The sequence below is a fragment of the Notolabrus celidotus genome, chromosome 16, assembly GCF_009762535.1.
Source record: "Notolabrus celidotus isolate fNotCel1 chromosome 16, fNotCel1.pri, whole genome shotgun sequence".
Taxonomy (NCBI): Eukaryota; Metazoa; Chordata; class Actinopteri; order Labriformes; family Labridae; genus Notolabrus; species Notolabrus celidotus.
Genome location: NC_048287.1, coordinates 13,109,016 through 13,136,975, shown reverse-complemented (window position 1 = coordinate 13,136,975; position 27,960 = coordinate 13,109,016). Strand labels below are relative to the sequence as shown.

General features: G+C 41.5%; 1 protein-coding gene across 1 annotated transcript; it reads left to right on the top strand.

Annotated features, from left to right (window-relative positions):
• Positions 1 to 18: 18 nt before the first annotated feature.
• ptp4a2b (protein tyrosine phosphatase 4A2b) lies at positions 19 to 27,798 on the top strand. Its single transcript, XM_034704866.1, has 7 exons — positions 19 to 167; positions 21,069 to 21,363; positions 21,701 to 21,809; positions 21,898 to 21,990; positions 22,082 to 22,212; positions 25,322 to 25,396; positions 26,518 to 27,798. Exons 2-7 carry the CDS (start codon positions 21,359 to 21,361, stop codon positions 26,627 to 26,629), a joined length of 525 nt encoding a protein of 174 aa, XP_034560757.1. The 5' UTR covers positions 19 to 167; positions 21,069 to 21,358; the 3' UTR covers positions 26,630 to 27,798.
• Positions 27,799 to 27,960: the final 162 nt, after the last annotated feature.

Below are 27,960 nucleotides of genomic sequence, written 5' to 3'. Positions count from 1 at the left end.
GTGTCGACGCACCGAGGAGGCTCCTCCCCAACAACAGTTCCCGACCCTCCGACGAGAATTCAAGCTGCCACATTGAAGAGGAACAAAAAGGCGACCTGGCAGCGGTTTCTGCACTCCCTCCACTTTCTCCGGGTAGTCACGGGATTTCAATGTTCAGCCTGCTCTTTGTAAGTAACTGAGAACCTTGCAGAATAATAAGTGTACTATGAAAATAGACTGATATGATCGCACGCGATTGCTGCATCACCCATCCACAAGAGCCTGATAAAAAAAAAGTTGCGATACACATTGTAGAAGAATTAGCACAACACAAGGGGGCTAAAGTTAACACGAGTGCTTGTCTAAGTATATGAAACACTGTAGCCACGTTAACGTTTGGTTGGGCAGTAAAGCTTGGACGTCAAAATACTCATTGCTCACGTTACTCGTGTTGAAAACGTATATTATTGTGTCGTATTGTTCTGCCAACCTGTGTTGCCCATCCTTAATTTCATTAAGCTAAAGCTGGTCTTAAAGCTTCTCTGGGCTGGTTGCTAAACGCTGCTGTAAAAGCAAAGTGACGGGAACTGGGCTAGCCTGCTAGCTAACTTAGCAACATTAGCTGCTGTGTGCACTGAGAATAAGAAGAAAAATCTGGTGAACTGTGCGACCTCCACTCACTGTGTGCGGTCACCGATTTCTTCTTTTCATTTAGTAACAAAAACACACGAGGTGTCGTGTAGGGTTGTTTCAGTGCCCACAGTTTCATATTATAAGAGCTAACGATGCTTATATTGGTGTTTGTGCAAATGTAGCATCGCTCACGGAGAGCTAGCTAAACCTTGACGATGCTTTGGTTCACGTTTTGATTGTTTTGATTCCCGTCCACTAAAGCGGCTCCATTTTACCTAAGATACTTAAAGTGTAACTAGTAATTGGGATTTAAGTCAATTTTTGGAGTATTTCCGTGTTGAACGTAGACTCAGACAGATGTAACGGCCAAGTGTGGGCTATAGGTGGATAGCGACTGAGCTAGCTGCCTTCCGCCCTTTGTGACAAATCTTGACCAAGAGCATGGTTGACCCATTTATTTGAAGCGAAGGTTTTATGAACTAAACAAAGCTGTTGAAAACTTCATATTTCCTGTGTGTTGTCTGTTGTCGTGTCATGTGTACGCGTCTATATCCCAAACTACAGTCATTGTTGTGAACTAGCCGGTTGACTCAGTCACTTCGTCAAAGCATTCATGTAAAAATGGAGTGAACTGGAGGGTTAGGCGGGTCTATTATTTAGTCGTGTCTGGTTTCCTAAAAACAGAAAGCGCCCAAGCATTTAGTTAGCCATGTTGGTTGAAGTGAAATGAGGAAATGCACTTGGGGAGGAAGTTGACTCGAGCAGCTGTGACACTAAAGGCCGCAGCACATTCCCATGCCTCTCAGTTTTCAATTTATGACCTTCCAATGGTTTCAGTCTCCTCTCTGATAATAAATTCTAGTGGGCAGTTAATACAAATGAATAGCTTTGAACACTCCCAACTACTCGGGTGGATGAGTCAATGTGTAACTGGTGTAACAGGTAAGCTAATTATACATTCCTGCTTATGAGTCACAGCAAGGTGACCTAATTTGCTGGCTGAGTATTTAAGAGATAATACAACCAGTTCTCAAAGTAGGGGGCATGGGAATGGATAATAGAAGTGACCGAGCATCTTGAGTTTTATTCAGGGCTGTCAAAATAACAAATTTTGTTCAATTAGTAAAACAAAACATAAGAAATAATCAAAATTAAGACAGATTAATTGCACTCTAGAGTTTTATGTTGCTGGTCATACGAATATCCAAGGTAGCTTTGTAGACTTGATAGAAAAACACTGCAAAACTTGTTGATTATTTTATCCTACCTCCGAGAGATTATTGCAATCAGTGACACATTTATAAGTGGACACACCTCTCCTGCAACCCCTCCTGTACCTGTTGTGCTCCTCAAAGAAACAAACACACTCAGCAACGTCCTCTGTTGCACCTGCATACTTTTGTGCATCCTTTCTCCTAAATGGACACCTCTAGCCATTTAAAAGTTTACACAAGCTGCTGTTGTCACTGGGTTCCACATTATTGCTATTACAAGCAACATTATTAAAACAATCCTCTTCTGCACGGCTCACCTAGGCCTAGAAGGTGCACTTGAAACTGCAGAAGCAAGCAGCAGTCGTCAGAGGTGCAGGTGCATGTTGGATGAGAGGCTGAAGGAAACCAAATCATCAGATGAGAGTAGTTTGTGAACTAACACCTAATAAAGTAATGCATTTGGTGCACTTAATAGATGAAAGATATTAATAACAAACAGGAAGTGGGTTAATACCAGCTGATTAAGCTCACCTGTGATGTTGTGCGTACAGATTTTTGTGATTAATTTGGATTAATTGATTACAGATTTTTTGAATCACCTAATAGCACAAGTTTCATCAAATTACTTAATGTATCACTTTGCAGCAACCGTGCAAACACATCCACCTCCCAGATTAGGATTTCACAACTATTACAGAATAACATTGTGAGGTCTTATTTGCTCTCCATTGTGCAAGTAGGTCACTCCCACTGATGACCTGCTTGATATTATAGCTAATTGACTCACAGACCAAACTAGAAATAGTATGGCTCCTCTCAGTCCACTTGAAGCACAGCCTGAAGCTAAAGACGAACCTGTGCGGTGGGAAGCCCTTGTTTATCACCTTCATTCCCAGCACTTTTGTAGATAGATAATTCTAAATATTCTGCATTTCTGTATATATTTTATTTTTTTAATTTGTTATTTTGATTTATTTCTTATTTTATTCCTTCTTTCCATTAATATTTTGACTTTCTTACATACTGTTTATAAGCCTATACTGTAATATCTGAATATCCCCGGATAAATAACGTATTTCTGATTCTGGAGATACCACCACTGAGCCAGAGTCTCAATAAGCTGTGGGTGGAGTCAATTTGAGAGGTGTTGATTTATTATTTCTGTGCATACATTCTTCATTTTTCACCATTTGAGTTAGTTCAGTTTTGAATGAAATCACAACCTAAATTTGATCCTCACTGAAAGCAACATTTGTTTATTGATATCTTCCTCTTTTTTTGCAGCAAGCCCTCCCTCCTTCCATGATCTATCTCATGTTATTGCCTTTATCTTAGTTTATATGGCCCAATTTGTTGTATGTTTAAGGTTGAACAGTTGCCTGACTGACATTTTACCCCAACACAAAGGTAGTTCCTCAGTCTACAGCATTAAATAAGGCCGTGTGACAAGAATGGAAGTTCTCAGCCTTGGTTACCGTAACTGTGAAAGGTGAGCCCAGTGTACAGTAACATGACTCCGATTTACAAGGGAGTTTACTGGGGGAGAGGAACACCTATGTTGTAGCCTGCTGGCAGTCAGCCCTGTCACCACAGGGTGCCTTGGGTGTTGAAAGGTTGGGTTGAGATAGTTTTTTTGGCTGAATAGATTTGATCAGTTTTAAATCCAGTTCTGCCCAGGGTCCTGGCGATGGTGAGAAAGCAACACAAGCTTTGGCTCTACCGTGTTAGCCTGCTAAGACCCCTGGCTCCAGAGCTGTTTTTTGTTGTGTTGAAATCAGCCCAAAGTGGAAAGCTAGGATTAAATGCCCACACTTCTTTCCTTCTTTTAATCTGTTCATCAAGAAGCCATATATGACAATGTATTAGTAGCCATGGGCACCTCCTGTGTTTCGTCTGCTGTGTGTCGGTTAATGAATCATGCCCCGGTCGGCACGGCGTTCGTTTACTGTTGTTGCCACAGTGCTGGGATAAAGCAAAGGCACAAGCTTTGTAGCGCTGGCACTGCCTGACAGATTGACACCTCTTCTAGATGCTGCTGCAAGTGTGCCATCTGAAACTATAGCAACAGGTAGGAATAGGGTCATCCTTTGTTATTCGTGTTTAAGGCTACCTTGTTGAGCTACAGCTGCCAGCGCTGCAGTTTGCTGGGGAGAACAGAGTCCTGTACCAAAACATGCTATAGTGAAGGGCGTTGTTATTGTTATTAGACCTGTTGTTTGTAGGTGTATGAAGCTGCTTGTCTTTACTGATCCAGAAAATGTTATAGTTTGAAGTAACTAGTCTAGAAATTGCTTGGTTGTTGCGTATGAACAAGCTCACTGTGGCATTGTTTTGTTCCTTGGCTTTTCTTCCTTCCCTTAAGCAGCTTAATGAACACATGAAATGTGTGACTACCTCTCACAACATGGCTTCAAACTAAGAGTCTCTAAAGATGTTTTGCTACTAAAATCGCAGTGTACACCTCTCTGTTTCTGGTGAATAATGTATTTTGAGGGTTCAGAAGTTCTAACGTCAGTGTTTATGTTCGGCCACCTTCTCTGAACCTCGACCGTCTTCAAAGCTCCTACAGCTTCTTAAGCTCCGCTCTGCGAATGTTTAAAGACGAGACGTTGCTCTTCTCTGATCAGTTCACGAGGGACACCAGAACTCCCTTCAGGGATACTTGTTGCTACTGCAGAGATAATGGTTGTTATGGCAACAGGCATCCCCCCAATGCTGCTCTCAGAAGGCCAAGTTAGTTTCCAAATGTCAGAAGAATTGATGGCACAGTGGGACGCGGCACCTTTTGGTAAAAAAATGTGAGCAGACATTCTCTTGTCTGGGTCTGTTGCGGCGTGGCGACTTCATAGTCTGAACCTTATTTTCCTTTTATTGGATTTCTTTATTTATTTTCCTCCAAGTTGGTTTTAATCAGAGTAAGCGCACCCTGAATCTGCTGCCGGATAATAATTGGATGCACCTGTATCACACATACACGGGTAGTAGCACCTTGTCCTGCGACTGACTCATCAGTATTTTGCTCTGCAGATCCACGTTCATTCGCTGTGTTGGGAAACAGTTGCCCACAACCACAACATGTGTACACTTATAATTTGGTCTGACTATCTACATTTAAAAAAGCTGTTGGGAGCCACTTTGAAGTTTGACATATGCTCAAAATGATTAAGAATAGCCACTAGACCATAGACGTAGTATCCGTGATGTCACCCATCTGTTTCTGAAGCGCTGTTTTGAAGCCAATCGTCGGTGGGAGCCATGCTGAGGGGTATACTACGAAGCCGGATCTGTAGTTATCGAGGTAACTTCCGGGCTAACTCTGGATTTTCTGTACTACGAAGGTGGTTCCCGGCTTACCAGGGTATATAACCATGGTTACACATGTTGAACTCCTAACCTGCTACGGAGCAGGTTATGCCCAGGATCAGAGCTCAGTTTGTGGTAAACTCCACTCACTGACCAATCAGCTCGCTCGATCACCCAGCTCTGTGAGCGGATCGCGAGGGGAGGGAGGAGAACTTCGGTGGAGAAGAGACGGGCAGGACGCTTAAATGGGCAAAACTCATCATTTCAATATCTTCTGAATTGTCGCGTTAGAAAAAAATTCACCCCCGTACAGTGCCTACATAGAAATTAGCTCTTCAGACCGAAGCCGTTTTTTGAACCAGGCTGTAAACATGTTTATTTCTGTTGCAAAGACACTGATGAAAAAAATGATGCTTAACAAGCTGTGTGTTCTTCCCTGTGGGATGTCCTACCTTTAACCGTGACTAAATTGCGACACCACATCCGTGGGTGTTCTGAATGGATGAGTTTGTACAGTAATTCAGTGATCCATTGAAACATTAGGGAAATGTTCAAACGACTGCAGCTCTGGCAGGTTCATGTTTTAATCATTTAAGCTTTAACTACAGGTGTGGCGTCACAATATGGTCATTTTGTTGATTTGTAATCTGGAATGTAAACAAATGATTTCAGTTCTATTAGCACAAAATGGAATACTTAGCTTCCCTAATTGCGAGGGAATACCCAACCAGTCCAGTTTTTTTAAAAGCTCATAAGATGTGAGAAAATATCCTTAAAAGTTATTACAAAATATTTGAGATAGTGGTGGTCTTGTTGTTTTTATGTCTCGAACATGTCTAACATGTATAGTCAGTTATTGATATTTCATCTAGGCTTTCATTGAATATGTTTTTGGCAGCAACACTTGTTGATGTTGAAGGCCCGTCTTACCTCCTTTGTTTCCTTTTGTCAACAGAGACTCATGCCCCCTTACGTTTTCACTCTTAATCCTTATTCAAATCATAGTCAAATGTTGTGTCCGAATTTCTTTCTTTCAAATGCAATTGTTCAGACGCCAGTGTTCAATTTCATGTAAAGTGTAATTAGAAAGTGCAACCAGGCCACAGTGAGGACAGAACAGGCCTTTGTTTGGATAGGTTTTCCTCTTTTCATTCCCATTTCTAAGGTACTGAGCCCTGGTCTCTTTCAGCCCTTTCCAGAGACGGATCAGTCCGTGCTCCCCCCCCCCCCCCCCCCCAAGCGCTATCAGAGGCCTTTGATCGTCACACTGTTTATCTGTGCTCACTCGGAGGCTGCAAAGCAGTGTGATAAGTGGGCTCCGCCGTGTGCGAGTGCGTGCGTAGGGGGGGTGTTCGCCTGTTCATGGAAATAGTGGGGTTATATATTCTCTCACCTCCTGTCTCCAGCCTCTTGTACACGGACTGTAAAAGCCAGAACAACACGTTCTCTGCTGGAAGATTAGCTCCTGTCCCCTGGGAGCAGAGAGGTAACCTGTTGTGCTAGATAGGGGATCAAATGAGGATGTCCATTTAGAAAAATGTCAACAACATTTAGATAGGCAATAATACAGCTGCTTTTATCTCTCATACTGGACCTCAAACATTTTCTGTGAGATAATTACTGTCTCTCAATTTAAACAGAAACATGCACCATAAAAAGTCTTAATAACAACACAGTAAATAAAGGCTTGGCCCCGACATCGCCAGCTAAAAGCCAATAAACCAGCAAATACAATGTAAATGGAGCAGCTGCATGGATGTTTACAACACCATAACATTGAGCTAATGTCAATGAAGTTTACAGTAAATGATAAGCAAATCTAATCAAAAAGAGGCATTCACATCATAGCAGTGTTTCACAACCTGTGTCATGTCAACATATTTGTGCTGAACACAGCTTCAACAGTGACAGGCCAGATACCAAACAGCTCAAGCAGTTTTTAAAGCATGAAATGTTTAAATAACTCATCCAATGTTTGTCATTGTTACTCACAATTATCAACCCATTGAATCCAAACCAACGTGTTTTGCGAACAAATTTAGGGGCCGCAGCACCACAGCAAAACACGTTGGTTATGCTAGTTTCCCAGACTCCCCATAATGATTTTTTTATGGTAGCGATCAGCTGTTTTGGCCCCTGATCTCGATACGATTTTTAAAAGCTAATGCACTCCCGATTCGATACATGTACTTGCCAAATAATAGAGCAGCCCATCGTTTCTTGCTTGTTTTTGTATTTCATTAGTAAAATAACTTAAAGCTCCTCTGCAGACTTTTTAGATGCTTATGGAACAGACTGAAATGAACAGTGAGGTTTCTTAATGACCAACAAAAGCAAACCAGACCATCAGTGACAAAGTTGACAATTTCTATATTGTCATCCTTAATGCCTGGAATCGCTGTGAGGGGCCAGGCTTCAGACTTATTTCACCTTTTCCACTGCAAAAAAATCACAATACGTGATACATTAAACTGTTCAAGGACAGCCGGGTGACAAAAAAAACATTACTCAGGTAAATACTGAGCAAGATCAGCAAAGAGATAAGGGACATAACGTAGCCTTCAGGGGGCATCAAAACACATAGAAAGGCAGTTGTTGTTTTCAGCTTACGACAGCTGACATGAATGATCAGGATGGGATAATTGGCTCAAATTGCAGATCCTAGATCAGTAAAGAAATGCCCAGATCAGCTCAGCTGAGAACAGGATCGGGAGATTTTGTAGAGAAAGAAATGCCGTAATCTACCTTTTTGTTAGCTTAAATAAAAGCACCTCAGCTGTCTTTCATTGTTCTTACAGGCAAACACAGTCATGAGTCGCTCTTAGGAAGGGATCTTGCTTTTTAACTGCAAGTTAACTTCCACGGTATAAATATTTAACCATGTCAACTTAAAAGCCCTTCATCTGTGACTCAGAGTCAATGTTATTCTTGTCACTGCGCCATGTCATGTTGCAGCCTGTGCAGCATGTGTGAACTTCAAAGTCTCGTTTCAATCAAATTGGCTTCAATGTGACGCTGTATGACAGACTAAAATATAACACATGTAGCATCAACTTTCCCTCAAACAGCATTGCACAGTGAAACACCCATCCACATATTTTACAGCATTATCAGCCCAGTCAGTTTTGGTTTCTCTTTAATGCGTCTCCTCTTTGAAGACTTGCACAACTGTTGTCAACAGATTGAAAGGTGTAATTAAGGTAGGTGAGACATTGTAGTGAATCTATAAACTCTTTAAAGAGGTTAGACTTGGCTGGAAGCTAAATTGTGGAAAGCCCTGGATGTATGTGTGTGTGTGTGTGTGTGTGTGTGTGTGTGTGTGTGTGTGTGTGTGTGTGTGTGTGTGTGTGTGTGTGTGTGTGTGTGTGTGTGTGTGTGTGTGTGTGTGTGTGTGTGTGTGTGTGTGTGTGTGTGTGTGTTAATTTTATTGGAGGGTCAGTCTGTTCCCCTGTCCTATTTGTAGGCTTGATCAAATGCAGTCCACCCACAGTCAGGCTTTAACAGGAGTGATATTCTTGTCTTAACAAGAAGGGGCCAGACAAAAGTCTTTATAGAGGTTTTTACTGTTACCATTTTGGTTTATGTCAACAAGACTAGATCATTGTGTTAATATTTGTTGTATTATCAGAGGATACCGTTTTGGCTTAAAGACTAAAAATGTGTCTCCTTAAGAGCATGTTTGATACTTAAAAAATATATTAAAGCACTCAAGTGGAGAGCCTGTTGAAAATAACAGATTTATTATATTTCAGTCTGAGACAGACACAAGGCTGAGTCAGGCTGTCTGAGCACGGTGTCACCTTTTACACAGGTAAACACAGACATGACAAATTGTGACTCATGTCCCAGTTAAAAGGCCCTGATTGGGTGACAGGGCCCAATTTAAGTACCTTGTTATTTTTGCTCATATTCACTGATTCTTCCTGGCTTCAAACTGCTGTTTTTCTACTTATATATACATGTACAAACATGCTAATGTGACCCGGGGAGGAGGTCTGTAGGAAAGTCTGCCTATCAGTTTGCTCGATTGTGGATCTCTGTGAGAGAGGGTTCGTGGCAGGACACTTTACCATGTGATTTTACAGCTGAAATATGTTAATGGAAGAACTTCAACAGAGACGAAATGATGCCAACACCGGAGCCTTGAAGTTGTTGAACCTATTAATGTGAATTCACACTTGCTTTGACATGTGTTTTCATGTTTATATTTTACTCTGTCTCCTGTTCTGCAATGTTTGATATTTTCGTGACCGAAGCTGTCATACATGCCACAAGAATAAGTCTGAGCAGCAAAGCTAGTTCTTTCATTTTGCAAAGGCCGCTGTCTTGATTTTGGTGTCTTTCAGACCAAATGTTTATTCCACGCGGCAATCACCGGCCGCGAGAATTGAAGCCAACGCGTAATGTTAAAAACTGCAGTTTCTCAAGTGTTCGCTTGAGGCTGGCTCTCGAAGTACCTTAAACCACACACACCCATTCAAAAAAGCAGATCTATACAGCAATAATAAACATGTTAACAGCCTGATACAAAAGACGAGTGTAGTCTGGATAGCTCATTTCTCGATCGGCTCACACTGTACGGAGGTGAATTTTTTCATAACGCAGAATATATTAAGATTACTAGTTTTCCATTATGAGAGGCACAGCTGACTTGACTGACAGGCGGGAACACAGTAGCTTTTGGCGAGGAGGCCTAAAGCCGCCTCTTTACCTCACACCTGCTTGACAGACGGTAGTTTGAGTTCAGCATTTCCAATATGGCCCCCACTGACGATTAGCTTCAAAACAGTGCTTCAGATAGGTGACGTCACAGATACTACGTCCAATACAGTCTATGGTTGAACCTCTTCATATTTATTTCAATATCACGTCATTGTCTATATTTGTAATTTGTCATATGTTGCCAACACTTCTATGTTCATGTGAACACGCTCACAGTAACTCTGGGCTGATTTATCAAGTTGATATCCAGCTTCATGGGACTCCTTAGCGTGATCTCTGTCATTAGGACTAGTGAAGCCAGATAACGAAAAAAGATCCCTGGTGTATGTTGGACTGGTTTAGTGCATTCCAAGGGGCAACCTCTGGTTTAAAAATATGAGTCTAATGTGGAAGTGCTAAAAACTGCAGTTCATCGAGGATCCGCTTGAGGCTGGCTCCGGAAGTACCGGAAACCACATACACACCATTTCAAAAAAGACGATCTTCACAGCAGAAAAAAAACATATTTTTCTCATTTTTCGATCGGCACACACTGTACGGGGGTGCATTTTTTTCTAACGCAGCAATTTCTAAAATATTTAGATTACATGTCTTCCAATGAGAGGCAAAGCTGACTTGATTGACAGGCGGGAGCACTGTAGCTGTTGGCTAGGAGGCTCAAAGCACTCCTTTATGTCACACTGGCTCGACAGCAGCAATATGGCTGCTGCCTCAAAACAGCGCTTCAGAAACAGACGGGGAAACATCACGGATACTACTTCCATATTTTATACAGTCTATGGTGCATTTGCATATTATCTAATGCATGGAGCATACTCATTTGATAGTTGTTATGAAATGTATCAAGACTATACAAAATCCTAACTATATCTGCCCACTCAGTGTCACAACATTCACTTTGTCACTGGACTTACATAATTATGGAGTCTGAGGTTTGGTGAAGATGCTGATAGTGGTAGTAACCCTTCCCACAGTGCTATAATTAAGCTCAAGCTACCCTCATGACAGGTGAAGTGAAGGTGCTGCTCTCAGCAGAAGTGCTGAATTCACATGTACCAATCTCCCTGATCCGTGATTCCTCCGTTCTAAGAAACCCACAGGTGGGCATGTTATAAGAATTCATCCAACAAAGCGTGAGGCCACACAGAAACCTCCGACTCAAGGTATCGCTTTCAGAGCCGACACTCCTGTTTGCACACCCCGGGAGTGTGTGCCTCATGTGGGGCGCAGCAGCAGTTTAGGATCTTTGGTGGAGTTCAAGTTTGCATAGAGGCTTTCATCTCTTATTGCCTGCCTCAACATGTCTGGGGTTTTCAGTGTCTTGCTAGTTACACTAGATAAACTGGTGAGGCTCAGGGAAGAGATTAGAAGCTTAACTATTGTGGCGCACTGAAGTTTTGCATCTGTGTGTTCTTTTGGGCCTTTTTGTCTGTTTGTGTGTGTTTTCAAGCATGACTGATGCTCAGGGAGAGTTGTGCACACTACTTCCTTTATGTGTTGTGTTTGCTGAATGGCATGTTGACCTGTTACTTTACCCCACACTGACAGGCCCCTGCAGATTTGGATGGTGTCCCAAAAGTCTACACGGTGCTTTTGTCTTTATAGAGCATTAATAATTCTATCATCTTGTGACCCACTGAGGCCTTTGATGGCACATCAAGAGCATTTTCTACATTTTTTATCAACTTTTACCCATAATTCCTTTGGGGATTGAAACTGGAGTACTAACCTGTGGAAGGATTGCACAACAGGCAACTGCTGCTTCACACAGAGCTCATTTCTGTTTCTTTTTTTTCCTTTCATTAAAACCTCAGACTTACACTAAACATGTGTTTTGGGCTACAGTCTGAAAACACAGTAGCCCTGTAGAAGTAGTAGTTCAATGCACCAGTGGAGCTCACTGTGGATAATCAATCTTTGAGGTGAACCAGAGCCTGCTTGTCTTGCAATCACCCAGCTTGACACCAACTGTCACACTCAACCAAATAAACAGAGTTCTCTGAAAATACCCTCAGGCCTCAAGAAACCTCTCAAGTCGGCCCATGTGAAAAAAAACACCCCAAAAGTGGGCGGAGGTGTAGGTCAGATGTGCTGTTGATGCAATAAAGTTGGCTTCTGCTCAACTTTTACCCACACCATGTCACCAGCATCAAGCTAACCAGCTGATGCGTTGACTCTCCAAATCCCGTCTCTGGTTCAAAATGAATGAACCGTTTGCTTCATCTCTTGTTGGCATGGTTCGAGCAAGCACACAGTTAGCTTGAGGACAGCTCCATTGTAGGGGGTGAGATCCACCCACCCAGTCTATCAACAGCATTGACGTCACTGCAGGGAACCAGCTGGACCATTGGGCAGGTGTGATCCTCTGTTTCTATCTCCGCCATGTTAACTGCCAAACTCTTTCACTTTTCTCTTTTTCTTGCTCTTCACTCTTTTTGCCGGCTTCTCACTTGTTTAATTTTTCTTATCTGTTGTTTTGTCGTCTTGAAGATTTTTCTTCACATCTACCATTTCTTCTTGTAGCTATTACTTTGTTCATGTTCTCTGTGACATTGTAAAAGCATCCGTTATCTTTTATTCGGCATTCACCGAGGCCACAAGAACAAAGACATGCCTCTATGACACTTGGCCCCATTTATTTTCCTGCTTCTGACTGCAGCTGTCAAAGGTTTTACCTTTTTATTTTTCATCTATGCACTGAAAAGAAAAATGCAACACTACCCTCAAAGTTGTTTGTGTATGCATGCATTTGTTTTTTTTTTTACAAAAGTAGGCAGCCTGACCGAAAAGTCAGTGAGGCACCAAAAGGAGAAGTGTGTGCTTTGGGTGTATCTAGCAGGTGCGGTAGAAGTGTCGAGCATTATCTCTCTCCACACTGCTCAAACTCCAAGGAGCACTGGGCTTCCTCCCTCCGTCCCTCACTGTCCACCCTGCCATGGTTGACAGGCGCTCCCCCTGCTCCGTGACTCGGCTCCCACACAGCAGTGCTGCCCAGCAGCTGCTCTGAGGCAGTACAGTCTGGTCATGCCCAGTCTGGCTTCAGACAAAACACCAGCAATGCTCAGGCACAACCTCAGACCACTAGACAGGGCTGCATGTAATACTAACATCTTTCACAAGAAGGGGAGAAGATGGACTCAGAAGTTCCATATTTTGTGTAAAAGTCTGATGTTTTGCTTCAGTGCCTCGCCAGTCTGTGTAGTCAGTGTCCAGACACTTAAGCTCAATTGCTTGTGTGTGTTTTTCTGTCTAATTTTAGATTCCCCCCACCCCCCGCCTTGTGGCAAATCCATTGCCCAACCCAGCCTGTCTATCTCCTTGTTTATGTTCATGGTGTACATACTGTACTGTATGAATGTGGTAGTGGTGACCACCTGACGGCTATCAGGTGTCAATAAGAGCTGCCCCTGCCTTAGTTCTGAGATTGTCAAGACCTATGATTGGATAGTCCTTAACACAGTGAAATGCTTTTACGTAATGCACCTTCTATTGCATTTTACTCCTATCTAGGTGAAATTAAACTTTCCAGCTGTCTGTGTTTAAATCCACAGTGAATATTTAAAAGCATTTTACTGAAAATAATATTAACCCACTAATGAGTTATTCCCTGTCCTCATCTCCTTAGTTAAATCACACAAAATTGAATATCGTTCATTCAATTTTCTGGCTACCCTTAAAACTTTACAAGTCAGACTGATGACTCAGCCAAAAATCCATTGCATGCTACCCATGCCCCCATTCCCATTCTTCTGCAGCTTAATCACCTGTTTAGGTTTGCTTGTCCTTTTCTGTTCTGAGATATCAAGGCCCTTATCAGCTCTCCCACACTTCCCATCTGCTTCTCTCTCCTTCTGTTCATTCTCCTGTGTCACTGTGCGAGCTTTCTGTGAGAGGCCAGCTGATTTGGGAAGCTGTCCCTATAGCACTCCCCCCCGCAGCTCCTCCATCCACTTCCAGTGCTACTCCAACAGTAAAACACGTGATGAAGAGCAGGGCACCAAGGGAGCTTTCTCTGGGCCGCTGCGTGGGCCTCTGCCTTTACTCGGTGACCTTTCTCCTAGTTTAGTATATATACTTGTACATAGCCTAACAGGAACAAATGGCCGGATGTAACACAAATAATACTTTTTTGAAGATAATCAGTCAGGGCCCCTTGAATCCATGTGAGGATTGTCGAATTCTGTTTCATTTGTATTCCAAATCTCTGGTTTTCTGTTCAAATCTGTGGTGGATGGAAAGAAAATCAACAATTTATTGGAAAAAACAGCAACAAAACAGACAAATGAATAAAAATGTAATGAATGTTACAAATAAGACTAATTTCCCTTTGAAAATAAAATTAAAATTCAGAGTAACCAGCTAGTGTAAAGATAAGAAAACACAGACAACACTGCTAGACCAGGAATCCAGGTAAAGGATGTTACATTGGTTTACCAACTAGGGATGGGACATGAATATTGAAATATTCATTCACTTAGTGAAAACAGAAGACTTACTGCAAATATTATCTCAGTCTAAAAGTACGATGTCTCATTGTTTTTACTGGTCCCTGGTTATAATATGGTATTCCCGCCAGACAGTGCCTATAGAGCGTCTTAAAGCTATTACTAGCCGCATTGAGTAACAGGAGAAGAGTAACACTAACTGCATAAAATAGCGAAAGAAGGAAACATTGGCAACAGTCACAGAGAGTTTCTCCATGAGCATGGCTGTAAAATATAAACACACGCCATGCCGTGTCACAGAAACACTGACATAAAGATAGAGACAGACGCTGCCAGTGCCCGCTATTAGCAGCACCTGGTCCTGCTGCTGGTTAACGCGTTACAGCTAGCTCCACCAACCTTTGGTTTTCCTTGCAGATTAACCTCCACATGTACTGCTGGTTAGGCACCAGTCAAGTACTAGTTTAACCAAACACAACTAACTGTACACAACATTATACTGCCAAACCCGGTTACTAGATGTAATTTGTCAACTGTGCTTGTTTACATCTGGGTAGTAGAGCTTTAAGACATAGCCATGTCCCACCACAAGTTCTCTTTTGTATAACTGAAATTACATTACAAATACAAATCTGTATTTGTTCGAGGTCTAAGTATGGAACTGCTCCACCTGGGCCTGGACCAGACGAGTTCATAAGAACTCTCAACCAAGCTAAAAGGGGCTGTTATACATATAGATTAGAATTTAAATTGAATTCCCTATTGATAATTGTTTGGTAAAGTGTGGTATGATATTTCACATTGTTCATTACAAAATGAATCTGTCACAAAATCTTGTAGTGATGATCTAATTTCTGCAGCTGTGCCAAGATAATCAACATGACTACAGCTGGAATGATACATGCAGCTGTATTTTAACCGCTTGATTTAGTGTGCCTTGGTCGTATTGAAACCGTAAAGTAATGGGGTATTACACATTCATGTTGAACGTATATATAGGTTGTGGCATGCTCTTAGTTTTCAAAGCTTGTGTAAACACTGCCTCTTGTTTCCTGTGTGGTTTAACATGTTTTTTGCTTCCACAAACACATTTGGTGTAAGCAACAGTGTGTTTGTTTTGTTCTTCCTGCATCTGTGCAGTGTGTAACTGCGGAACCAGTTTGCATATTTCAGAGTGATTTTCATGAGTTCCCAGAAGCAGGCTGGCTGGCTGGCTGGCGGCTGGGTAGGGCAGGGCCAATGTTACTGCAGTTTACTCACCTCTGTGTTGACAAGCTCACCTAAGGCTGAGGTGTAAGGTTCAATTGTCGTTCAAACAGAAGATTTTTGGAATTCCCTAACCTAGATCTGTCTGTCTTGGCACTTCATTGAGAGTTGACAAGTGAGGTCATCAGGCTTATTTTGCTCATGTTGTTGTCTCCATCAGATCAGTTCAGACAAAGGACCAGTGCATGCAGTGTACCTTTTTAATAGTTCTTTACAACTGCTCATGCTTCCCTCTCAGCACAGATGTCTTTTGGCTCAAGTTTATCTGCTAACCTAACTATTGGCTACATTTACAAAGCAAAATTTTAGAAGTCACCAAGGTAACCAACTGCTTTTCATCTTTAAGTAAAAGGGGTAATTGTGATTTCCTTGGTGCTTCTGTTGGCTCTCTCTGCTCTTTAGCTCTCCTGACTGTCTACCTCCCCCTTTTCATTTCAGATTTCCTAGAAATAAAACCGGCTGCTCGCCCTTTCTCATCCCTTATCTAGGGCTGGGCGATAATTTGATAATTATCGTGATGTAATTTTTCTTAATATAGATAAAGCAAATGTTCGATAAAATTAAATGTGAATAAACCTGTAATTACATCCCTCAACCACTGGAAATTGACGGGCGCTAATGAGCCTTAAACGCTAGTTGCCACACAACATTAGACAGAAGAAGAAGACGGCATTGAACAGCCAATCATGTCTCAGGGTGAGAGGTAGGTGGGCTTAAAGACATTTGAGCAGAATGTGAGCGACAGAAGAAAACTCCAAACCTACCAGTAGTGATCGTAGTACAACTGAACACTGAATAACCGTGATGCGTTCACTGCACTGTGGGATAGAACATCACTTTGCCTGTTTCCCCAAGTAATTTTAAATGTGAGTACACAACTCAAAACAGTACTAAACTGATACAGAGAGTACAATTTGGTACATCTTTATCGTAAAATTAAATCAAATTATGCAAATGACCTCAACCTGTGAAAAATAAGAATCTACAAACTACAACATAACAATTATTTCATCTTATACGAAAGACCTGCTTCCTGTTAACACAGTCAGGAATGATGGATTCAAGAAGCTTACCAGAAAACTAAATACCAGACACAAGTTAACGGTCTTGGACTTTCACTCAGGCGCAAAAATCTGCCTTTAAATTGAAATGAAATAATGATTTGATATTTATCGTGATAATCAACGACATCGACTGATAAGAAATATTTTATTGTGATAACATCTTTTTCAAACAAGACCTGAAAGTCTTGTTACTCCTCTTTCCAGTTTCAGTTGTGTGCATGCCGCAATGACACATTGTGTTCAGCGCTGCTTAGAGGCGGTAATTAAAGGCGTCACAGAGGAGCTCGGCCATCGCTCAAAAAAAATACGATAATCCAGGTTGTTTTTTAGTGCCCTTGTGGCTACTGCCAAGTATGAAAGATGAAAGGAAGGAACAAAATCTAGAAGAAAGTGTGTTGGTGCGTCTCTTTGACAGTGGCTCCATGGTGGGCAGTTAACTGGAAGGACAAGGGAAGATGTAGTAGGTGGAAAGAAGAGAATAAAACAGAAAGTTGGTTTCGTTTTGAGGTGTGGCCTAACGTTGAAAAGACATGAAGCGTTCTAACTGGTTTCTTTCAAAACGTGTGCAAAGAAATCAAGGAGGTGGGGTTGAGAGACGAAATAAAATGTTGTGTACCGTCATGCAGGGAAGTTAAATGTTGGGTGGAATAGGAAAGAGAGCACAGAGAGTCTTGTGTCGGTCTCGAGGAGGTGAAAAGAGGGAGCGTGGGACTGAAATGCTGTGGCTGTTTGAAGCTTTGCCCACCCCGCAATCCTCACCTTGTGACTACTGCCTGTGACACGGTGCTGAAGTCCAAGCTCTTTCCCTCCAGTTCCCTCCCTCTGTTTTGTGTTCGTAGTAGGTGTAGCAATAGCCAGCCTTCGTCATCCACTCTCTCCTCCCCTCCCCACCTCCTCTCCCCTTGCCTCCCTCCTCGCTCTCTCCTGTGTTGCTCTTAGACAGTTTCAGCCAGTTTGTGGCGGCTGGGTTTAGACTGTCAAGGACCTGGCACAGTTTAACCGACTGCTCCATGGCTGGGTACAAACCAGACATTACCTGTTCTGAGAGACACCCTTGTGAGGTGTGTGTGTGTGTGTGTGTGTGTGTGTGTGTGTGTGTGTGTGTGTGTGTGTGTGTGTGTGTGTGTGTGTGTGTGTGTGTGTGTGTGTGTGTGTGTGTGATATTAATTTCCATTTTGGCGACAGGTGGTGAATTGACAGAGTGATGTAATCCAGAAGTGTAGTCAGTCCACAGTGTACTCACCAAGTCTGGAAGGTACATGCAGTCATGACGGTACCTTTCTCTGGACACTAATACAGACAGCTGGGATTTAAAAAGAGCAGAGATCTTCTGAAACTTACTTCAAGAGACAGCTGTCTTCTCCCATTGTGATCACCAGTACTGGTCTCTGAAGCGACTTCATTCATCTTTAAATGCAGGACAGAACATCAAGCTATACGGTATTGAATATCACGTTTTAGCCCAACAGATAATCAACTCTGATTACAGTATCCTGCACAAGTCACATGTTTGTTTACACATAATCACCCTAGCTAGGCAGCACATGAAGTACTAGTCTGTTGAACAAGTTATTAAATATTTGTTATTATAAGCTTAAAGTGCTTTTATCTTATGCTGCCTCTAAGCTTAAGTGCAATCACCCGCCTTTAGCCAAGGCTGTAGCTCCGTTCAATGCTGACTGCCATAATGCTACAATGCTCTCTCGGATGTAAGCAAGCACAGATGACAGATGGCATCATGTAGCATGGTGCTGTATAGCTGTGTTTTGATCTAGAAAATGGAAGTCAAGTTGATGTAGGCTTTGTCTGGTTAACTCAACCAGATTACTGCATAACCAGCACAGGCATGTGGACTGCAAGAACGACTTAAAGCCTGATTTATACTTCTACGTCAGATCGACAGTGTAGCATACGCCGTAGGTCTACGATTGGTCCACTCTGCAGCATTGTATTTCCCGCTTTCACAGCACTTCCAGGATCCTACATCGGCCGTGTATTTCACCTCCTCCTCCGTCTCCTCTCTATTCTTCCCTGTAATCATGTCTGTATGATAAACAGCAACATGTATCAGCTCGTAATGAACATTACACGCTTTGAATCGCTGTGGAAAAAGTAAACAGAGATCGTAGCAGGGCCGGAAACAGGCGACAGGCTATCAGAAAGACCACACTGCGCTCTAGCGTTTCAGCGGAGAATTGTTGTGCGACACGGACACATCGACACACAGGTATTTGGTGCTCATGTCCGCGTCATGCCCCGCTGTGTATGGGGCGACGTAGAAGTATAAACCAGCCTTAAGGCATGAGGTGCTAGCTCTGCTAACGTTGGCAACCCAATTATTTGATATTGTTTACCTACTGACTCAGTGATCCTGTTTAACTTGGAGAAAGGTATTGTACTCAATTTTGACTCTTCTCTGAGGCTGCTTTCACCTTTCAGAGCACTCGACTGGTCAGAATTTAAAGGTGACATATCATGCAAAATGGACTTTTTAATGGTTCTCTACCTGAAATATGTGTCCCTTGCATGTCTACAAACCCCCCGGGAATGAAAAAAATCCATTCTGCCCCTGTTTTGATTTCTACACCTTTCTGTAAATGTGTGTGAAACGAGCCGTTTCAGACTTCCGTGCTTTTGTTACGTCACAACAATATCCGGTCTGTCACGGAGTCAGAGCTCGGAGCTTGTTCAGCCCATAGACTGTATAAAATAATACTGAATCCCCCCTCCGTTTTTCATTACCTGCACAAATGTGTGGTAACAAGGAGCTTAGGAGGGAGGCATGCTAGTTGTAGGCTGTCTTAATAAACACAAAGGTCAGTTTTACTCCCCACGTCTGCAGATTTGAAGATCTAGTGGATGATTTTTATTTATCATGGATAAGTGCTAGCGCTAGTTAGCATAGCTACATAGCTACATGTCGTAGCTGTAGCTGTGTACCAAGACACACGTCTACATACTGACAAATAAAACAACAAGAAACACTAAATCTGTGACCAATCCCTCAGAAAAGGTCCCGCTGCCTTTCTGGCAGAGGTCGGTTTTACTCCCCACGTCTGCAGATTTGAAGATCTAGTGGATGATTTTTATTTATCATGGATAAGTGCTAGCGCCAGTTAGCATAGCCACATAGCTGTGTACCAAGACACACGTCGACATACTGATAAATAAAACAACAAGAAACACTAAATCTGTGACCAATCCTTCAGAAAGGTCCTGCTACAGGCGCCTCTCCGTCAGGATCAGATTCTGGATCAGATTCAGAGGGTTGAAGTAACGTGATCTCTGGGCAGCCGTGTATATTCAGCCAACATGTAAACATTAGATCAACGTGCTGGAGAGCCGAGGCCACATCCACTTCCTGAGGGGGCGTGGTCAGAGAGAAAACAGAGTGTTCTGAAGAGGACTGAAGAAGAGGGGTTTTCAGGCAGACCAAAATCTGATTTCAAAGTGTTTTTTTGAGCATAAACTTTAAAGACATGTTTTGGGGACCTCTTAGACCAATATATATTGATGATAAAAGTGTGATATGTCACCTTTAAATGACATTCAAATGACTTCGAAATGAGTAGCTTCAAAACATCCCTAGTGCTGCCAACATAGACATAAAACAGATGCATATTTATGGCCTCCAACAGAAATGGCCCTCAAGCTGAGCTTCCACTTGGATTGGTTTTGTCACCCAGGGCCAAGGGCCAATCTTTCAGTGCTTCTGGTGCAGCCATCAGTTATTCACATTGTCTGCATTAATAGAAATAATTTGAGATGAGCACTTGCAGTATTTTCCATGTATTAATTATCATAGAATACTCGGCAGAATGAGGCACTGGTTTGCAAATGCCATACTACTGGAGTTGTCATGGACACAAGTAGACTCTAGCGGCTGCTTTGTGGTGGGATGCTTTACTGTGTGTGGTGTGCCAGTCCGCATGGCTGTGTAGGAGAGTCTTGTGTTCTGATTTCTGAATTAAAGGCCAGGTTTGGGAACCACATATCTCTTTAATAAGTACTGTCCTCTTTTCATGATCTTTGCTACTCAAAATACAGCAGTCAAAGTAATGACTCTAAATATGTCTGTTCAAGTGACTGGGTGGAAGCCAGCATACATGCCAGAAAACAACCAAGATTTTTTTTTTTTTTTTGATGTGTGTGTTGTGTATTTTCTAACACAGAATGAACTACCACTTTGTAAATTGACCAGTGATGGCTGTCATTATAGTCAGTGAAAACATTGGTTTACACCTGCCTGCTGCTGCTCACTGTAACACTGGTCATTATGTTATTTAGCACAATAGCTCTTGTGTTTTCCAAATAACACTTTTCAAATAGCTAGCTCAACATAGAGACTCAAAATAACTTGTCTGTGTTGATGTGTGTGTGTTTGTGATGTCATCAAACAACTGCACGTCCTCACTCTTTCCTTCTATCTCCTCTTTCTGCAGGGTTTCTGTGACGACTTGAGCCGCACCTATATGGCGTGTGTGAGCGGAGAATTTTGCCAGGCACAGCACCTCACCTCCGCGGAGAAGTGAATCGGCCGCCCCCCGAGGGACTACGCTACCCAGAAACCCCCCTGACTGCCAGCTCACGAGGAACTGCTGACTCTTCAAAAGGCCCCCCCTGGGATATTGCGTAGTCCTTGGCCTGACTGCCCCTGCGTGTCCCAACCAATACGAAAAACCTTTGCGTTCCACTTTCTTCTCGGACAGCCAATCACAAACAGCTCTCCTGAATGGGGTAAAAACTGATTGGATGACTCCTGGATAGTCTCTTCATCTTTTTTCTTTTCCTTTTTTATTTTTTTTTATTTTTTTTTGAGTTGGTGTTTATTCATTTTTTACATCCTGGAGTACTGTGGACTAGTTTATCCTTTTTGTAACCCCCTCTATGTGTACATCATCCCATAGTTGAACATCTGTTGTCCTCCTGACCCATCCTCCTCCACGTGTTGTCATTTTTATTTATTCAACCCCTTCCTGAATACATATAAATATCCTAGCAGTCTTTGCTGACTTCTGAGCCAAAAAGTCGCTTTTTGTTTTGTAAGAGTATTGTATTGTAATTGTTTTTTAAGCCGTCTCGCCAACATGAACCGCCCCGCTGCAGTCGAGATTGTCCACGAGTGCATGAGGTTCCTCATCACCCACAACCCTACCAATGCCACGCTCAACAAGTTCACTGAGGTAAACCTGCAGATAGTTACTACTAGTTTAAGAAACCTCTCTGCAAGTCCTGTGTCTAACCCTGCTCATTTTTTTTAACATTTTGCAGGAGCTGAAGAACTTTCACGTAAATACGCTGGTGAGAGTTTGTGATGCCACCTATGATAAGGCTCCTGTGGAGAAGGAGGGGATTAAAGTTGTGGTAAGCATCAACACACAAACACATCTTTATATTTTTTATGTTTACCTTTTTTAGCCTACTTATGTGTTCTCTCCCCATGTGTGTCTTCCAGGACTGGCCTTTTGATGATGGCGCCCCTCCTCCCACCCAGATTGTGGACGACTGGCTCAAGCTTGTCGGCACCAAGTTTCGAGAGGAGCCTGGCTCCTGCATCGCTGTACACTGCGTGGCAGGGCTTGGACGGTGAGGGGCAAGCTTTGTTGTTTTTCTGGTGATATGAGAACAACTCTAAAGGCAGCACTCATTGTGGACACAAAATGCATGGTTTTTATGACTTGTTGTTATTAGGTTATGATTCAGAGGATTTTGTTTTGTCAGGGCAGGGCGATTTAAAAAATAAAATAAAATAAAATTAGACTTCATTTTGGTCTTCTATTTATATATACATATAATTTGAGGTTTTATGTTATTTTCAGTATTTGCTATTAAATAGAATATGCTCAAATAATTTCATTGCATCAATAGGACAACTTCTTCTACAAATAAACAGCAAAAATGTCCATGTAATGCTTCATCTTAAGTCTCAGACCTGCTGTTAATTGTCACTTGTCAATAAAGGGCAGACATAGTAGAATGTAGTGAACACGTGCAGGCTCATTCTAGTGTTCTAGGAGCATTTAGAGCATGTGCTTTAATCCTGTATTTGTTGCATATTTTCAGTTATTAAAGCTCAATAGTTCAACTTATTATTACTTTGAGACATTCTGAATCTGCAGTGTGAGGCAGCCTGATTGCAGTGGGAGGGAAGCACTAAGGTTATAGACCATTATGCTCTCCCTCAACACTGGGTTGTTGAAATTTCCAGTACTTAAATACATTTTAAAATGTTGTGTATATATATACTTTGTTTTTTTATTTTCCAAACTTTTACAAAAGTAAAAGAATTAAAATAAAAAAGTAAATTTAAAATAATATCAAAGACAATAATAACAATAGTAATGAGAATAATAATAATCATAAAATTATTAGTAGTACAAAGTAAAAAAATAAAATAAATAATAAATATAAAATAATAATAACAGCAATATTAATAATAATTAAATAGATGATAATAATAATAGCAGTAGTAGTAGTAGTAAAAAGTAAATAATAAAATAAATACATTTAAAATCATAACAACAATAATAATAACAGTAGTAGTAGTAGTAAAAAAAAAGCTTGTGGGTCGCTAGGAACTACAGCAATATAAATATTGTCTACATATGTATATCAAGTATAAATGTATCACCTCTGTGAGATATGTGTTTCATTTTTCCCAGTAAGTCTCATATCTGTCCCTCTGCAGTTTGTAAGTCATACGCTCCATGCATGTCTATCGACTGATTAGTAGTGGGTGGTTCCTTGCAGAGCCATCGCCTTGTTATGGCCTTTTTGCTGGTCACTGTAAAGATTTTCAAGAGATATCTGTCACTACTTAAATACTTTTATAAATAACAAACTGGTTTATTTTTCACAATTACCTGTCCTTACTATTGAAAAAGACAAAGTGGTGTACAGTCACATTTTCATACTAAAGCTGCTGTACGCAAAACAGAGGGAGAAGCAGTGGTTGAGTTATACAGAGATCAAGTAAAGGGGTGAAACAGAAAATAAGACTTCATTATTAAGTACATCCAATGTCTGGTCTTTGTTGACTTTTTCTGAACCAACACTGTTTGCAATGTGGTCATAAAAAAATGAAACATGCACAGGAGTTTAATTTTTGTTATTACAGCAATAGGTTTCAATATTGTGAGAATCTTAAACTCCAATTTCATACTACAATTATTCAGATTGCTTCAGCCAAGGAACGTTTTCAAAGATGCTATCCTAAATGAAATGTTTGACCAAAAGTACCCCTTCTCAACACTAGCTGCCCTTTAAGCTTGACTAACTAGCGTGCAACAGCTGATGGAAAACCACTGGTGTGACGCCACAACTTTCAGGGTAAAACCTCCTCCACAGAAGAGAACTTCTTGCACACAAACAGAAGAGAGTTGTTGATTTGAAAAAGTCCAATATGGATCAAAGAGTGTTCTGATCCAAGCATTGGATGGCCACAGCTGTTTGTTTGCTCAGAGTTGGATTCATCTTTGCACTAATAGGATTCCAGAAAGACGTGGGCCACTTGTTCCTACAAAGCACACTCACACAGACCCTGAAGCATTTCTCGAATGTCTAAATCGCATTCTTCTTGTCTTCTAGCCGTCTTCTCAACCCCCTCCTCTTGCCTTTAACACTTGTTGCTTCCTTTGTACACCAAAGCTTGGTGTGAAACGGAACATGCTGCACTGTACTGGTGCGTCCGCAGTGCTGTTATGTGCTTCATCTAAAATAAACACAGCGATTGATTGAGTATCTTGGATAGTTTTGCCCTCTTCCTACTCCTGTAAGCGCTCTCTGTAAATAGACAATCAGCTGCTTATCTGTCATCAGTGACAGCAGTCTATTGCTGTTGCCGCCTGTACCGACTTGAAGAGGAAGGGCAATTACATTTGCATGTGATTCGTCTGTTGGTCATGAGTTTGCACAGTGATACTCGCAGAGGGAAGACAGAAGCACATGACGTAGGCAGGGGAGTGTGAAAATGTCTTTCTTGACCACAAATGCACAATTTCTCAATGGCTTCCAGCGTTTTGGATCACTGTGGCATTCCAGAGGCTGCATAATTACCAGTATTGGTTAGACTGGCATTTTCTGAGTCCATCCCCCTCTTCTTCTTCTACTGTGTTTACTGCAGTCATCTGGGTTTTCCATAGTTTTACGGCCCTCGGTGTGGGAGGCTGCAGCTATGTGCCTTGTTGTTGTTTGTCCTTTCTTTAACAGTATTCTCACCCCCTCTCCCCCCTCTTCCCTCCCTCCCACACTATCACACTATAACACTGTTTTTTTTTTTTCCTTTCTGATTTTCTTTCAATCCCTGCGTTCTCACATTTCAATCCCTCGTGAATTTTGTGTGAGAGGAAAGCCGCTTGAGGATTGGATTTGACCCGCAAAGTGGTCGAGAAAGTTATTTTATTTATTTTTCTCTCATCCTGTGAGAAAGGAGATGCTTTTCTTACTGTAACTTATCTCGGTACAGTGTATGTGTGTGTGGGGGGCTAAAGTGTTAGCAAAGTGCCTCAGCAGGGCTACAGTGTGCACCCCTGTTGATTTCCCAGGCCTCTTTCCCAGGTATAACACCCCCTCCCTCTCCCGCCAACATATTACTATGGAAGCATGTGAACCATGGTATTAAATCTTCTTTTCTCTTTCTCTCCTTCTGCGATTCTCCTCTCTCCTTGAACTGCTCCACTGGATTTTTGCTTCCCAGAGCTCCAGTCTTGGTGGCCTTAGCCCTCATTGAGAGCGGGGTGAAGTACGAAGATGCTGTGCAGTTCATAAGGCAGTGAGTACCATACCTACTTCTTTTCTCTAAGACTTATTCTTCAGTTATTTAACTGTTTTTTTTGTGTGAATAGAAACAGGGTTCAAATTAAAGCAGTAGTCCTTGATTGTTATTGTAGTGACGAGCCAAATTATGATTTTAGGTTGTCTGTAAGGTAAATCATTCAGACATTTTTTCTGTCTGTCGACAATTTTTGAATGTTTCTATTCAGAAACAAAGATGTCTGTGTTAAAGGACTAGTTCAACATTTTAGACTGACTCTTGTTTTGCTTCCTGGCTGGCTTAGACTCAGGGAAGTTGCTTCTTCCTTTCAAGAAATAGTCAACCACATAAACCTAAGTAACTATCCTTCTCACTCTTTGTTTTGTATAAATGAAACGAACAAGATTTAACGTATTATTTGATGTCTTTTAGGGGTTCTGGCAGGTGTTTTAGTTGTCTTTAGTAGGGATGGGCATTTCAAGTCAAAATACTATCCGATAATCATTTGCATCAATTTGGCGATTATTCGAATAATCCCCCCCGCTCACACAGAACCTGTCCCATTAACAGTCTGTTTGTGTGGCAGTCACAGGACGAGGTGCTGCTAGTAGCGACACTGACAGTGTCTGTCTCGATCTTTACGTTAGTTTTTCTGTGATGCAGCAGCATGGCGTGTGTTTACATTTTACAGCCATGCTCAGTCTCTGGAAATACAGTATACAGTGTAGTACTTCAGAAACAGAGCAAATTTCAGCGACTGTCTCTAATGTTTTCTTCTTGTTTTGCTATTTAATGCAGATAGCATTAAATAGCTCATAAATGAGAAAATATTCACATTACACCCCTTTTGATTTTTACTATGTGAATGAATATTGGAAACATTCGAGAATCATGTCCCATCCCTCGTCTTTAACAGTGCCAGGCTCGATATTTTCCCTGTGGCAAGCAAGGTTTAAGCTAAGCTATCTTGCTGCTTGAAGAAGCCTTTAACTTATAAGACTCTAAATTGTCATTTTCTCTGCCAAATTTGATGACCTTCATTACTACAGCAACAATTGTGCTGTTTAGTGTTGTACGCTCTTTGCGGGATATGCACATTTTAATGTTCTACCCTCCTTTATCCCTCTGCTTCTTTCCAGGAAGAGACGTGGAGCCTTCAACTCCAAACAGCTGCTTTACCTCGAGAAATACAGACCCAAAATGCGTCTGCGGTTCAAGGATAGCAACAGCCAAAACTGCTGCGTGCAGTAGGCTGCCTGTCAGTGCATCTTTCTTATGCGCATCTAGTGGGGTTATCTTCCATCAAGGGGAGATTTAATTAAAAATGAAGAGTGCTATCAGTAATTATTGTGATGATTTGTAAACACTGAGTCATGGTTATTTGATCAGAGAGCAAGCCAGTGATCGAATGAATGAATGAATCTAGATCTGGGGATCCACCAGCCGAACCAATGAATGGAAGGTCAAAGCACACAGATAGGCCCGCCTCCCGGTTACACTGTTCAACCACGGGCCAGAATTTTTGTCAACTCGAGTCCATCCTGTTTATTATCTTTTTATTTCAGTTGTAATCATGGGATAACAATTTTCCATTTTGTGAATTTTTTTATTTTCTCAAGATATGGTGATGAGAAGATGTAATGTCAAATGATACTCTGATTTTTACATCCACTAATTATTGATATTATGATTAGGCCAGAATAATGTACCTTTTTAAAGAGAAACCTTTTTAAACTTTGAACACATATTACAACTGTCCATTTTTGGTATTGGGGTGTTTGTTTTTTTGTTTTTTGTTTTTTTTTTGCACAAAAACTCAAAAGTTCACCTGAAAATGCAGTAATGTTTTTTTTTATTTTTCCTCTTACCCTACACTTCACTTAGAGTCACTTTCAGTTTAGGGGTACACTGAGTTTGAATATGTCTGAGATATTTATTCACAAGCTATGATATGTGTGGCAGTTATGAGTTTGGCAGGGCAAGGACAGTTTGTTATCCAATTATTTTATTTTATTTTTTTAATCCTTCGAGAGCCATGTCTTTTTTTTTCTTTTCTTTTTTTTTCTCCATTTATTTTTTGTTAAATCTTGTTGGAGTGCAATAATCAGTCCACCTCAGAAAAGCCCACCAGACCCTACTGAGCATTTTATACACACACATATAGACACACACACTTTACTCATTCAGACAGACAGGTTAACAACGTTACCTGCCTGCATTCATAAACATGGGCTACTATGGGACCTCCCTAAATATGCAGAATTCAACCCACTCACTCAGAGCCTAAGATCCAACCTGAAAGACAACGCAGAGAAGAATGAAATGGTCAGTTTTTTATTATTGTACCCATTTTGAAAACATCCCCAATTCGTATTGGTTCTTTAAAGATAAATAAATTGAAATAAAAAGCATTACGTGTCTCCTTTTCTGTCCTTTCACTCTCTTTGACAGTCTGAATGTGACATACTCAACATTACTGATAAATATTGCCTCATATATGCCTGTGAATTATCTATCTAGGTCACCAGCTGCTTTGTCCTATGCACACCACAAACCAATATACACCTTAGTATGAAAAGAAG

Excerpts from the sequence above, each read along its gene's own strand:
- ptp4a2b (XM_034704866.1), top strand. Across the intron at positions 21,991-22,081 it reads AGGAGGGGATTAAAGTTGTG|GACTGGCCTTTTGATGATGG; the intron begins GTAAGCATCAAC and ends TGTGTCTTCCAG. Across the intron at positions 22,213-25,321 it reads TGCGTGGCAGGGCTTGGACG|AGCTCCAGTCTTGGTGGCCT; the intron begins GTGAGGGGCAAG and ends TTTGCTTCCCAG.